Source organism: Anolis carolinensis, chromosome 1 (assembly GCF_035594765.1).
Source record: "Anolis carolinensis isolate JA03-04 chromosome 1, rAnoCar3.1.pri, whole genome shotgun sequence".
Classification (NCBI taxonomy): Eukaryota; Metazoa; Chordata; class Lepidosauria; order Squamata; family Dactyloidae; genus Anolis; species Anolis carolinensis.
Window position 1 is genome coordinate 193,418,630 of NC_085841.1, and position 14,737 is coordinate 193,433,366.

At 38.3% G+C, this 14,737-nt stretch overlaps 1 protein-coding gene across 2 annotated transcripts in view; it reads left to right on the plus strand.

Moving 5' to 3' along the window:
* itga4 (integrin subunit alpha 4) overlaps positions 1 to 14,737 on the plus strand; it is a 52,269-nt gene that overhangs the window by 26,747 nt on the left and 10,785 nt on the right. Inside the window, exons 14-22 of one of the 2 annotated variants that reach the window (XM_062963147.1) lie at positions 859 to 1,013; positions 1,841 to 1,998; positions 2,528 to 2,677; positions 4,822 to 4,898; positions 8,570 to 8,720; positions 9,023 to 9,121; positions 11,048 to 11,127; positions 12,041 to 12,130; positions 12,686 to 12,783. In XM_062963147.1, the coding sequence (XP_062819217.1) occupies positions 859 to 1,013; positions 1,841 to 1,998; positions 2,528 to 2,677; positions 4,822 to 4,898; positions 8,570 to 8,720; positions 9,023 to 9,121; positions 11,048 to 11,127; positions 12,041 to 12,130; positions 12,686 to 12,783 (1,058 nt within the window). The remainder of the gene's footprint in view (positions 1 to 858; positions 1,014 to 1,840; positions 1,999 to 2,527; positions 2,678 to 4,821; positions 4,899 to 8,569; positions 8,721 to 9,022; positions 9,122 to 11,047; positions 11,128 to 12,040; positions 12,131 to 12,685; positions 12,784 to 14,737) is intronic. The other variant, XM_003227124.4, reaches the window with a different exon arrangement.

Here is a 14,737-nt window from a genome sequence, read left to right on the forward strand (position 1 = left end):
TTCCAAAAGGAAAGAGTTATAAATCATCTGCAGAAATTTGCCTTTACACTGAAATATCAGAGACCCTCCCATTATATCCCCAGGCTTGCTGCTGCTTTGCACTTTCATCACAAAAGGTCTACATTAAATGCCTGATCATAAGCGTTTACAAAGATTATATATTCTATGTATATATAATCAGGGTTCCCCATGAGCAGTCGCTGTGAATGTTGAGATTGATAAGGCACCAAATTTAGGGCTTAGAGGCACACTTACTGTCCCTCCAAAAATTAGCCCAATTTGTTACAGTTATTATTTCAGAAAGCAACATTGCCCTACAGATGTCCATAATTCTATAAAATGTTCACCCAGTAATTCCACTTGTATAAATCCCAGATAGATTTATAATGCTGTAAATTAATAGTTTTTTTTCCTGGGGCCCATAAATTTAGCCACAGAAATGGCTCTCTCCTGTTCTTGCTAGTATTAATGTTTATGTTTGTTTCTGCTTTCATACCTGCCACATCCAACACATCTATTATTAGTTGTAAGCATGGGCAGCAATGAGATTTTGTTACTGTAACTAATTGCCACTCAGCAGGAATTGGGGATTTTCTTAGAGGGTTCAGTGTTTAGAAAGGGAAGTATTAAATCTCTTTGCTGGGCTGCGTTCTTGTTCTGGATTTGGCCCATATGCTTCCTTTTCAGTTTTATAAAAGCCAGATAATAATGCATGCTACATGGTTAATGTTATTTGTCAAAAAGTCTAGATAAATCATTTGTCTAATAATTTCAACAATTCAGGACATAAAAACTGAATGGTAAGGAGGCATCTTCTGATTGCAGGTTCTCTACCTCATGCTCTCTCTTTTTTTAAAGGACAAGAACAGTAGTTATTGTTGAAGCATCATTGAAGCACCCTGACTCAGTAAATCGGACTAAGCTGGATTGTGTTTTAAACGGACAGCCAGCTGTATGTGTGAATCTGAATCTTTGTTTTAACTATAGTGGTCGAACTGTTCCAGGTTATATTGGTAAGCTGCTTAAGAAGTGCTTTAACATCTTTCCTCCACTCTGTGCTGATTGAATGTATCTGTTAATATCTGTTCAAAAGTGACTTTCTGTACATCATTAAATTGAACCTATGGTTAGTTTTTCAATTGAAGCCACTAGGTACTTATCATGATTTAGGACAAAGATATGAGATTATTCAAGATTTTAAAAGCCTATTTTTAGCTTCTGTATGATTTCATTCATGCCACTAAAGTAAATGTAAATGATAATTAATTTTGTGGTATTGGCTATAGTTGTGTTGCAATATATAAGATCCTGAAATTCTTTCAACTGTGTTATGTGTTTGATTTGTTGTTTTTTCCCATCTTGGTCCATGGGAAGAGATGGGAGAGAAATAAATGTTCTTCTTGTTAAATACAGTTGCCAGGAGTTGTGAGTCTCAAGACTCAGCACTTCAGTGCCACGATTGAAAATACACATTTGATTTTTTTAAAATCTGAAATAGAGTGTCAATTAGATATAATAACTGTTCCAAAGATCTGAAGAAAGTACTGTGAGATTTCCACTGATTTGTAAAATGAAATAAGGGAATGATGTCTTAACTGCATCCACCATTGTGAGAAGTTGTTTGGTTCTCAACCTGGGGTCCCCAGATGTTTTTCGCCTGCAACTCCCAGAAATCCTAACAGCTGGTAAAGTGGCTGGGATTTCTGGGAGTTGTAGGCCAAAAACATCTGGGGACCCCAGGTTGAGAACCACTGGTTCAGCATCAGTTGATAATGAAACATGGTTTGGAGTTACTTTACAAACCCTCCCACTTTTATTGTGTTCCCTTTAATCCTTGCAGTATTGCTTTATAATCTTAGCCTGGATGGTGGTAGAAGGCCAGATACAGCAGCAAGGTTCTACTTTTCCTCTAATGGAACTTCAGAGACAACTTCTGGAAGCATCAAGATTTACAACAGCAACAACAATACTTGTACAATTCTCCAAGCATTCATGAGGGTAATGGGCTCTCTCACTTAAAGCAAAGTTTCTGGGATGAAATAGTGGCTAAAATTGATTGTTAACATGGGCTGTATAGCCCTCCTTAAGTGAGAAGTTACTTCTAGATGTGTACATCATGTCCAGGGAGATCTGGTCCTTAACATGGGGTAAAACAGTTTAAACCAGCTAAATAAAGTTGGGGAATACTCCAGAGTTTGCTGAAACTCAGGAACAGCCCTACAGCCTGGGTACAGTGTGGACAGCATGACCAGATCTGATCTGGGCTGGTCCACTCTTTATATGGGCCACCACCATCATCCCCTTTTCTCTTCACTCATCAATGAGCCCGTCCATGTTGCCATAGCTGCTGCAGATGCTCTGGGGTTGCTTCTGGCCATCATGTGGCCCTCTAGATATTGCCAGACTTTTAGTATCTATCGCTGTTTGCTGATGTACATTGAATTTAAATAAGAACCAAAATGCCCTACTGACGTATATTTTTGCTTCTTTTAATGTAAATAGCTAATCTGTTTTCCAATTTTCATAGAAAGACGTCAGGGATATCCTGGCTCCCATACATGTCGAAGCTACCTATCGCCTTGGGAACCACGTCTTAAAGGGGGAAAGTACAGATGAACTCTCACCACTACAGCCAGTTCTTCAGCAACGAAAAGATGATGATATTATACACAGCAAAGTAAGATGATGATTTTTTTTGATAGCTAATAAACTACTTATATCAAAAGCACACTTTGGATAGACATAGGCTCAGCATCCTTTATCCGGAATTCCAAAATATAAAAGTCTCCAAAATCTGAAATTATCCACATGGGTGGCTCAGATAGTGAGGCCTTTGCTTTCCAGTGGTTCAGTGTACACAAACTACTTCCCTTGCACAAAATTATTTAAAACATTGTTTAAAATTACCTTCAGCCTTTGTGTATAAGGTGTACATGAAACATAAATGATTCCTTTTATTAGATCTGGGTCCCATCTCCAAGAGATCTCATTATGTGCATATGTGGAACTGCAGCCTTCCAAAATGTGAAATCTAAAATTTTGATCCCAAGCATTTTGGATGAGGGATAATCTTAAGTGCATGTTTTTCTGGTTAATACTAATACATTATGTAAATCCTGAATGTGATTAAATTTGCATGTATCAATTTTGTTTTTCAAAAATGCAAAAATGAACTGAAACAAAATACTTACTCATCCTTACTCAAGTTATACTTTAGATAGGATATATTCAAACATGTCAGCTGTGGAGCTTGTAAAATGGATACTGGACCAAACATTTTATCATATCACTTAGGAAAGAGTAAATATTTGAATGCAACCCTCTGTTGCTTGCATTGCTCTTTGGGTCATTTTCTGTATTTTTATAGCAAATATGTTTGCTTCTGATACTATTTGTATTTCACTAAAGAGATTGGAAGTATAGTGTAAAGAACATAACTTCTTTTTCATGCCAGGAGTGACTTGAGAAACTGCAAGTCACTTCTGGTGTGAGAGAATTGGCTGTCTGCAAGGACATTGCCCAGGGACGCCCAGATGTTTGATGTTTTACCATCCTTGTGGGAGACTTCTCTCATGTCCCCACACGGGGAGCTGGAGCTGACAGAGAGAGCTCACCCACTCTCCCCAGGTTCAAGCTATCAACCTGTCAGTCAGCAGTTCTGCCAGCACAAGGATTTAACCCATTGCGCCACCGGGGTGTCCGTGTATGTATAAGGCTGCTTCAAAAATTAGCAGAAATAAAGTTCCGTGTTTGTCTGTGATGGTTTCCAAGTGGCAAAGTGACTTTGTATCCATTACTAACTTTTCTCTAGTAATAACTGTATTAAATAGATGTATTCTACTGATACCTAGGTGAGCTCTACTGTTAAGCCAAGTGAGATGTGTTTGCTTAAAGCAATCAGTGTTTGGTGTCATGGAAATCAGTAAAGGGAGCAAAGTGGAATAAAACCACAGACTTGGTGCTTGAGCATCCTTTCTAGCCGCTGGCAACATGTCTTAGGTAATTCATGTCCAGTACAGCCAGCCTTCCAGATCCACAGATTCTGCCTGTGTCCATGGATGCAACCATCCATGGCTTGAAAATATCTTTTTAAAAATCCATAAGTAAATGTAAAAAACCCTTAGTGGTGTAAATTCTGGTAAATTTCCTTCTCATGGTCAAAAACAAATAATAACACCATTTTAATTCCCTCTAAGAGAAGACCCTTGAGAACCAAGCAATTTTGAGGATGACTCATAGCTTGTAATTTATTGAGCACAAAAATCGACTTGTGAGGTTTTTGTGAGAAAATTTTCCAAACATAAAAGTTTGTGTTTTTCCCATAAAAAATGTGTTCTTCATAGGATGCTTGAATATCATCCATCCAAAAAATACATTTTTTTGCAGAACCCCTGCTTTTTTCTATTTATCTAGGATTCAAATATTTATTAATATTCTTTGTATTCCAAATAGCCCTAAGTTTTCAGCTTACATCCTTATATCCACTCAATCTGAAAGAACTTTCGTGTTTTACAATATTTGTCTTGATCTACCATGATATATAGGAATTGTGTGTATAAAATGTGTAGCACCTTGCAGTGTTAAGAACATTTTTGAAGCATTTTGGGGATCACATGGAAAGAGCTTTGTGTTGTTACAAGCAGAGGGTACCTGAATTCAATAAAGACTGGACAGTGAATGGTGGGGATGGGGGCGGTGGTGGAGAAAAAAACACTTCTAACAAAATGCTCCTAATAGTTCTGGACTTTGTGGTATTAGGAATTAACTATTTTAAATTGTTTCTCCATTTATGAATATGAACACTTTTTTTCTTTTTTAAAGTTTGTGTTTGCAAGATTTTGCTCTCAAGAAAATTGTTCAGCTAACTTGCAAGTTTCTGGAAAGCTTGCATTTCCAAGGTAAGTTGAATGTGATGTCTAAATAGTATGAAAGCCAAAATAAGCATTCTGTTTCAAAGAAAAGTAGTTAGTCCTTTAGAAATGACTGATTGGCACTATTGTTTGTTTATATTGGCTGGACTCCTGTTGGGGATTTATGTCTTTGTTAGAAGGTTTGTGGCTGTAGGAATTAGAATTTTGTGACATCCGAGTCTGTTACCTTATTAGATAAGGAGCCAGCAAATTGACAGATACATAAGGACTGATGCACAACAAGACCAATATATGCACAATGGGACAAGCTAGGGAATTGCAATGAGTATAGGGACACTCTACCTGGTGTCCCATTCTACATCTTCATGATTCACTAACATATGTTCTTAGAGCTTCTGCTATGTAGCTATGTATATATAAAGTTATGTAATGCACACCATGATAAAGGTTTACAGCGATCACTGTTACCAGGACCACCATCATTCATTACTACTGCTATTAATGTACTCCACCATTCTCCCAGCCTTTTTCTAGAGGGCACCAATCTAACTTCTCTATGAAGCAAGTTCCAGAGTCTGGGAGCTGCCATCAAGAAGGCTCTCTCTCATGGTCGTACTAGGTGCACCTGTGAGCATGGTGGAACAGATAAAAGGGTCTCCTAAGAAGGCCTCAATCCTCAACAGGCTCATATGGGAATATAGCCTTCAAATAACCTAAGTTCCAGTCATAAAAGTGGGGGCCATGGCACAATGGGTTAAGCCCTTGTGCCGTTTGAACTGTTCACCTGAAGGTTGAAGGTTTTAATCCACGAGACGGGGGTGAGCTCTTGTCTCTCAGTCCTAGCTTCCCATGCTGGGACATAAGAGAAGCCTCCCAGCCAGATGGTAACACATTTGGGCATCCTCTGAGCAACGTCTCTGTAGACGGCCAGTTCTCTCACACCAGAAGTGACTTGTCACAATTCGCTTTTGACACAATTTTAAAAAGTAATAAAAGTTTTATAGGTCATAAACAGCCCTCTGAATTGTGCCCATGAGCAAACTGGCACCCAGTAGAGCTGCTGTAAGAAAGGGGTTATGTGCTCCCTTGTTACAACAACTTTTAGCCAGCCCCAAGTGAACATTCTGACTGTATCTCTTGCATCCTGTTGAATTCCCAAACACCCTTCAAAGTCAGCCTCACTTAGAAGGCATTAGAGTAACCTAAGTGATTTACAGAAGCACAAATATAGAACTACATTTAATGTCATGTTAGGAGATGTCTGTTAGTTTGATGAGATTCTCTACCATTCTGCCACCACTGGTATAACCTTCCATACTTTATACATGTTTGGTTTACACAAATGGGTTTTTTGCCATCATGTTCTGGATTAGGCTTGACACAAAGTGTGAAACATTGTCTTGAATTATCTGCGAAGTGCTAATTTATTTTTTTCTGCAGAGACAACCGCCTTTATCCATGAACAACATGATGATGTTTTTAAATAAAGTGTTTCCTTTGCTTAAAACAGGTTGCTAAATCCTGCTTAAGGAAATTAGATAGCACTGGTTGTGAACTATTTTGTTGCAGTTGTATGCTTAATCTACTCATATGGTTTCTCACTTTGCATGAACCAAATAGTTTGATATTGTCTACACACACACATATACCTATCAACACATTACAAATGAATAAGAAGAAATTGTGATTATAAAACTGTAGTTCGGCTTTCTCCCACTCCCAGATGTTTTTGTGAACATGGACTCCTTACTAGACATTTCTTCCCCATTTCCCCCTTCCTCGTTCATGGCAGCCTGATAACAAAGCAAAATACACAGAAGGAAAAAGAAAAGGCACCACTTATTTAAAGAAAAGGCTTGAGAACAAGCGCTAAATCTAGCCACTGAAATGTTAGCATTTGTTTTTATCTCTTTAATATGAAACTGAGCTGCTTATGTGGTGCTTTTACCTTCTGTTGCCTGTCTAAGTGCCAACTTCTCTCCCCAAGGTGTTCAGTGACTAATGTGTTGGTCTCCAGCCAGAATATTTGATAAATGTCTATTTCAAGGTAGCTCTTCTGCAAGTCTTAATTAAACTTTAATGTCAAATTGAAGTTTACTTATAAATCCTCTTAGGTACCTTTGGCTTGTTAACGTGATTAGGAGAATGCTTGGTGGAATGTAACATAGACATGTTCACTCATGTGCACAGGTCCTGCTGTATATTAACCTTGACGGAAAGTTGAAAGGCAAGAGCCTTTGTATGGCATAAGGTGATTATAAAAAGAGCATTAAACTCTTGGCAGTATGCTTCAAAATAGTGGAAATGGAACTTTTAGACAAAGAAGGCATTCATTGCTGTTGCCATATGACTGGACAATACCAGTTAAACATAGAAAGTACATAGAAAGTGAAGAGGTGGAGTAAGATCAAAATAGTGTTTGGCCATAGAGTGATTATTAAAACAAAACATATTCCTTTTCCAAAGCGAATCAACACTAGCCAGTTCAGAGCTACAAACTGGTCCTGCGGGTGGTCAGGTGGACCTAGCCGAACGCTCTATGGCACCACGTTGGCATCCACATGGTCCACCCACTGGTTCATTGCCTCCTTGTCTGCCACTGACAGCTAGCTAGTGAGCACCATCTAAGCTGTTGACCTTTGCAACAACTAATAGGAAGGAGGTACAGTAAAAAATAGTGCCAGAGTCCCGTCTGGACAGGAGATTAATCTGAACTGGTGCCAATCCAACTATATAGACTGCCCCAAAATCTTGAGATACTTACTTGACTCAAGCAGTTTCCGAAGTATTCTCCAACTTTGCCCAAAGTTGGGCAAGGACCATGAGACTCACTGGAAGTAGTGAATGCCACTACTTCCAATGAGTTTCACTTGGGAACTAGATTATCTGCCATTTCTCTGTCAAGTGGCAAACAGTATACTTGTCTCCATTATTTAGCAAGGAAATAATAAGAGAGATAAGCTTACCACATGTTTCTATTATTTGATTTCAAAATAATTTTATTATTAAGATTTATACTTCCCCATTGTAAATTTACATTAATAAAATTATTTTGAAAAAAAACCCCACGTTTCTATTAGAGGCAAAAAAAAATTATCATGTCAGAAACAAATTGAGAACATCCTGCAAGTTGCTTCTGGTGTGAGAGAATCGCTGTCTACAAAGACTTTGCCCAGGGGATGCCAGGATGTGTTGCTATCCAGTGAGAGGCTTCTCTCATGTCCCTGCATGAGAAGCTGGAACTGACAGACAGGAGCTCACCTCGTTTCATGGATTCAAACCACCGGCCATCAGGTCAGCAGTTCAGCAGGTACAAGGGTTTAAGCCATTGCGCCAGCACGGCTCCATAGAGGCAAAGCTTGGAAATGTTAACTGTTGTGGGTTTAAGCTTCCAGAATCCCTAAACTAGCATGGGCTGGTTAACACTACAGTCAAAATAATTTCTTTAAAATGAAATAACAAAAATAGCATTCCGGAAATATACATCTTTAACCCACAAGCAGTGAAGATTTTTGGATGTAGCCACCTGATTTCTAATGGACTTTTAAAAATTGCCTTCATGTAGGACTTAGCTCAAAAGAATCTGTGCTTAGAGGGAAATCCAGGCATTTTGTTTCTGTCTGAATAAATTGTGTTATACTTTGTTTTTCTATGTGTGGCAGACCTCAACTGAAATCATATATGTTCATTTCATGTAGGCCTCATGAAAAGAAATCTTACCTTTCAGTGGGAAATATGAAAACATTAATGTTGAATGTCACTCTATACAATTCTGGTGATGATGCCTATCAAGCTACCCTCCACATCCAGCTCCCTAAAGGGCTTTATTTCACCAAAATTCTAGACCAGGTAAGATATGAATATATTTTTTCTAAACAGATTATTTATACAGTAAACTTTCTACCTCTTCATACTCATGGGTGTAACAAAAAGAATAAATGTAAAATATAAAATGTTGCAGTATTTCATCTCTAAATGAAGTGCTCCTAAAATAATATCCAATCAAAAAACATTCACTATTGTATCCACATTGTGTTCAGGCAGTTATCCTGCAGAGTGTCATATCACATAAAGCAAAAATTCCCTTTAAAAATCACTTTTGTTAAACATCTGTTACTTGCTGCTTTTATATATTGTTTGCTTTTATCTAGGAAGAAACACAGATAAATTGTGAAGTGTCAGAAAAGGAAGATCATGCAGTGAGGCTGGACTGCAGTGTAGGGTATTTATATGTAGATCACCTATCCAAGGTAAAATTAATGGTGAAACTATTCTTTTTTTCCATTAACAAAACCCATTCTTCCTTGCTTCCAGCTTCATTTACATCAAGGTATATAGAAGGTATATAGAAGGAAGTGTATGGTAGAGACCCTTAAAAATAGTTTTTGTGCGTTTCTTCATTAACACCAGGCTTGTGGCTGTGTTCGTCCATTATCATTTGTGTTGGCACATGTTTGGTAATACCTCCATCTATGTGGCAGTAGAAGTTATCAAAGGAATAAAATGCCATAATGAAGCATTTGTTGCTGCCATGGGTATTTGGAGTATGAGGTGCTATGTAGTACTAGTGGGAGAGGGGTTTTTATAGATAAAGGTATAGATAAATACGAAAGGTCCCAGGTTTAAACCCGAGGAGCGGCAGGAGCGGCCGCTGTTAGCTCCAGCTCCTGCCAACCTAGCAGTTCGAAAACATGCCAATGTGAGTAGATCAATAGGTACCGCTCCGGCGGGAAGGTAACGGTGCTCCATGCAGTCATGCTGGCCACATGACCTTGGAGTTGCCTATGGACAACGCCCACTCTTCGGCTTAGAAATGGAGATGAGCACCAACCCCCAGAGTCAGACATGACTGGACTTAACATGAGGGGAAACCTTTACCTTTACCTATAGATAAATATAAATACATAGATATAGATATAGGGAAGCAACTGCTAGGTTGCCCCTGATGGCAGGGTTAAATCGCTGAGCTGCTGAACTTACTGACTTCCGGTGGGAAGGTAATGGCACTCCATGCAGCCATGCCGGCCACATGACTATGGACAACGCTGGCTCTTTGATTTGGAAATGGAGATGAGCCCCAACCCCCGGAGTCAGACATGACTAGACTTAATGTCAGGGGAAAACCTTTACTTTTACCTATAGATATAGGATCTCATCCCACAAGGGGGAGTTGAATTGTCCTCTTTGTATGTCATTCTGTGCCATTTTGTTTGAAAGGAGACTGATAATTTCCTCACCCTCATCACACAGGATCATCTCATGTTTCTAGCTCAATTATCCTCTTCCTTTCCCATCACACAGGCTGGTGTTGCCTCCTCCCATTTTAAGGAGACCAGACTTTTGGAACACTTCTTTCAATGGGACCCAGACCATCTTTAAATCGTTAATAGTGGCAGAAGGAGCATTGAAGGGCATTTGCAGGCTGCCCACATGAACTGAAATGTCATAAAATTGAGTGTAAATTGACAATTCCACCACTTCCCATCCCAAGTTTTTTAAAAAAAAATACCTGTTTTTCATTTCTACATGCAAGGAGAGGAGTGGAATCAATTGCTGCCTATCTTTCAAATGCATCTGTTTCTACACACTGCTGAGTCGGAATCCCATTGGCAACCCATGGAAGAGATTATCTATACTATCTATGGAACAGGTCATGCATTGTTTGATGGGATCTTAGGGATTCTGTCTTGGAAGTGTGTAAAAATGGTGGAAAACCTCCGTCTGATGAAGTCCATAGATATAGATATTTAATATGCAACCAGAGAGGTATTTGGAATAGATGAAGCCACACGAAGGCAGGTATGCTGAAATACATAAGCTACAGACAGTGCAGTCGCTGTTGCCCATTTTTGGTCTAAAACAATTTAGCTGCTTGTCATCACTTTATTTTATCAGTTTTTAACTTATTTTATTATGCAATGCTTTTGACACGAAATAAATAAGCTGAATTACATACAAGCAACAATCTTAACCATAATTATCAACAACTAGTTTCTATTAAATTCATTAGTATCCTGCATCCAATAATGCCTATTAAAAACCATACTGATGATGACAACATATTGATTTGAACATCAATACTACTGCTATGGCTGATGCTCATGGAATTATCTATAATATTTTGTGTGAAAAAAGACACATTCACTTAACCCTAACACATTTTATTTGCTCCACAGATGGATTTCACTTTTGTGTTGGATGCAAGCTCTCTTAGCAGGGCAGGAGATGACCTCACCATCAGTATTAACACAACTTGGTAAGAGTTATTTCCCAAAGCTTTTTATCTTGGTTTAACATTGTCTTTGCATTTAAAGTGTCTATCGCTTAGTCTGTAGAATCCCATAAAAATAAAATTTTACTTTACTATAACCTAAACGTGCTTAACTCTTCTATCAGGAGAAAAAGACATCACATCCAATTATCGGTAGCTAGATAAATTTCTTTCTTATTTTTCTTTTCAAAGGAAACAATTAGTAATTTTAGAATTTTTTTTGCTCTGAAATGGTGATTGAAAATTGCAAAGATTTCTAAGTGTTTTTTTCAGTATGGGATGTTGCAAAAAATGGTACCCGGTTCTTTTACCAAAAAACAGAAATTTTGTGCAGAAAAAGAATATTATTTGCTGTGTATAAAATTCTATTTCCTAGGCATAATAGCCGTATGTTAATTCTCTATATAACAAGTCCGCAGTTGATGCATTTTCTGTGGAGACATAATATTTTCTGACTATAAAATATTTCATCCACAGAAAATATTGTCTTTCTGTATAGAACAGCAAAGTACATTCCAAATTATTCTCACCGGTCCAGGGGCCCATTCACACTACACATTTATAGTGCTTCGATTCTAGTTTAATTGTCATGGCTGTGTCTTACAGAATCCTGAGATTTCTAATTTAGGGTTTCACTTAAATAGGTTTTTCATGCCCCATCTACACTGTCATATAATGCAGTTTAATTGTATTGAATTAGGTTATATGGCAGTGTAAACTCATATAATCGAGATCAATGCAGCGAAACTGCATCATATGACAGTGTAGATGGGCCTCAATTATTTCCACCTATAATCTCCTAATTGTCAGTTGTATTTTGTGCAAAATGCTAACCAAGTATGAACTGTAAATATCTGAGTTCACTGTAATGCTCTGTGATACTTATTTTCTTCCATAGTGAAAATGAAGTGAGTAGCAATCTGCTGTTGGATAACAGCTTAACTTTGATACTACCTCAGAAGCATGAAGTGGAACTGAATGCTCATGGGTAAGCTAATGAATATTCACATATTTAGGGCTGCTTCGGAACTAGAAAGCTGTATAGTTACAGAGCTTGCTTCATGTCAGGATTTTAAGATTTCAGCATAGTGCAAATTGTTGTTTTTGTGCAGCAATTGGTGCATCACTATGGGTCGACACTGACATTTTCCAATTACACATATGGGAAAGGTAAAGATTTCCCCCTGACATTAAGTCTAGTCGAGTCCGACTCTTGGTGCTCATCTCCATTTCTAAGCTAAAGAGCCAGCATTGTCCATAGACACCTCCAAGGTCATGTGGCCAACATGACTGCATAGAGCGCTGTTACTTTCCCACTGGAGCGGTACCTATTGATCTACTCACATTTGTATGTTTTCGAACTGCTAGGTTGGCAAAAGCTGAGGTTAACAACGGGAGCTCACCCCATTTCCTGGATTCGAAACGCCGACCTTTTGATCAGCAAGTTCAGCAGCTCAGCGGTTTAACCCGCTGTGCCACTGCAGCATATTTCTAACAAAATCATTGGATTTGAAATAATTTGGGAAAATACTTGTTCTTTTAGGTCTGTTACACCAACATCATTTGTTTATGGGCCCAGCGAAGAAAATCCCCCCGTTACTTGCATGAAGGAGATGTTCAACTTCACTTTCCATGTAAGAGGTGATTCTTTCAGAGAGAATTTTCCTTTATCACTGCCTTTTGAAAAGCAAAGTTCAATCAAAGGAAAATGTGAAATTAGCAAGATATGAGGAGGACTTTTGCTAGAAAGCCCATCTATTTTAAATAAATTTAGCATCACTTAGGCCCTTTACTCAGGAATGTTGCAACATATATTTTTCTAAGAGTTCTTAACCTTTTCCCCCTTGACATGGAGATAAATGGATGTCGTCATATAAGCAACAACCTTAACATAATGTGAATATGATTTTTATTGGTGATGGAAAATGCATCTGCACTGTAGTGGCTTAATGCTACAGAATCCTAGGAGCTGTAGTTTTAAAAGGCCTTTCACCTTCTCTACAGAAGAGTGCTTGTGCATCACCAACTACTTCTCCTGATTCCATTGCATTAAGCCATTGCAGTTAATGTAGTGTCAAACTGCATCAGTTCTATTGTACAAATGCACCCAGAATCACTAGTACTGCTGTCGCTACTGTGATTTTGTTGACTACATTCATAATGAAAGAAAATGATAACATTTGTGAGTTGTTGTGAGTTTTGAAGGCTGTATGGCCATGTTCCAGAAGCATTCTCTCCTGATGTTTCACCCACATCTATGGCAGGTATCCTCAGAGGTTGTGGGGTTTGTTGGAAACTAGTCAAGTGGGGTTTATATATCTGTGGAAGGTCCAGGATGGGAGAAAGGACTCTTGTCTGCTTGAGCAAGTGTGAATGTTGCAGTTGATCACCTTGATTAGCATTGAATAGCCTTGCAGCTTCAAAGCTTGGCTTCTTCCTGCCTGAGGAAATCCTTTGTTGGCAGGTGATTAACTGGCCCTGATCGTTTCTTGTCTGGAATTCCCGTTTTTTAGTGTACTTTATTTACTGTCCTGGTTTTAGTTTTTAAATACTGGTATCCAGATTTTGTTCATTTTCATGGTTTCCTCCTTTCTGTTGAAATTGTCCACATGCTTGTGGATGTCAGTGACTTCTCTGTGTAGTCTGACATGGTGGTTGTTAGCGTGGTCCAGCATTTCTGTGTTCTGAAATAATATTTTGTGTCCAGGTTGGTTCATCAAGTGCTCTGCTATGGCTGACTTCTCTAGTTAGATTAGTCTGCATCACCTTTCATGTTCCTACATTCGTGTTTGGGCAATGCTGTGTCTGGTGGTCCCAAACACAGACAAGAGTTCTTTCTCCCACCCTGGACATTCCACAGATATAAAAACCCCACTTGCTTAGTTTACAACAAACCTCCCAACCATTGAGGATACCTGCCATAGATGTGGGTGAAATATCAGGAGAGAATGTTTCTGGAACATGGCCAGACAACCCGAAATACTCACAGCAATCCAGTGATTCTGGACATGAAAGCCTTTGACAACACATTGATAAAGTTCGGTTTGAGAGCATATTGAAAGTAATCTGTTTTATCCAAGTTTAGGGACCACTTGAAATCGATTTGATTTGATTTGATTTTAGACCAGTTATTTATTTGTTTGTATATAGTAGATTTTTATCTCACTTTTCTCTCAGAACATGATTCAAGTTGTTTTGGAGAACTCTGCATCCCATGCAAAAAATTTTAAGAGTCTCTACCTGAAAATAAACACATTTCTTCAATATTACATGCTGTGTCACTGTGACTTTTCTAAGTGTCACAGAAAAATGTCAGTTTACGCTTTTTCAGTTTCAAGTACTTTAGTTAATGAAGTACCTTCCTTGTAAAGAACCCATCTGAATATGTGTATCTATCTTAACATTTTCAATCCTTACTTTTCATCTTCAAGAATGACACTATGTAACAAACTTTGAAAAATGTTCTGTTCCTGGTTTGAAAGTTTTGTTCCTGTTTAATTGTGAGGTACATATTTTGAAAGTAGTTGTTATCCTCCAGAAATTTTGCTTTTGTGACTGCCACAAACTATGTTGAATTGGTTGAGTCTCATTTAAA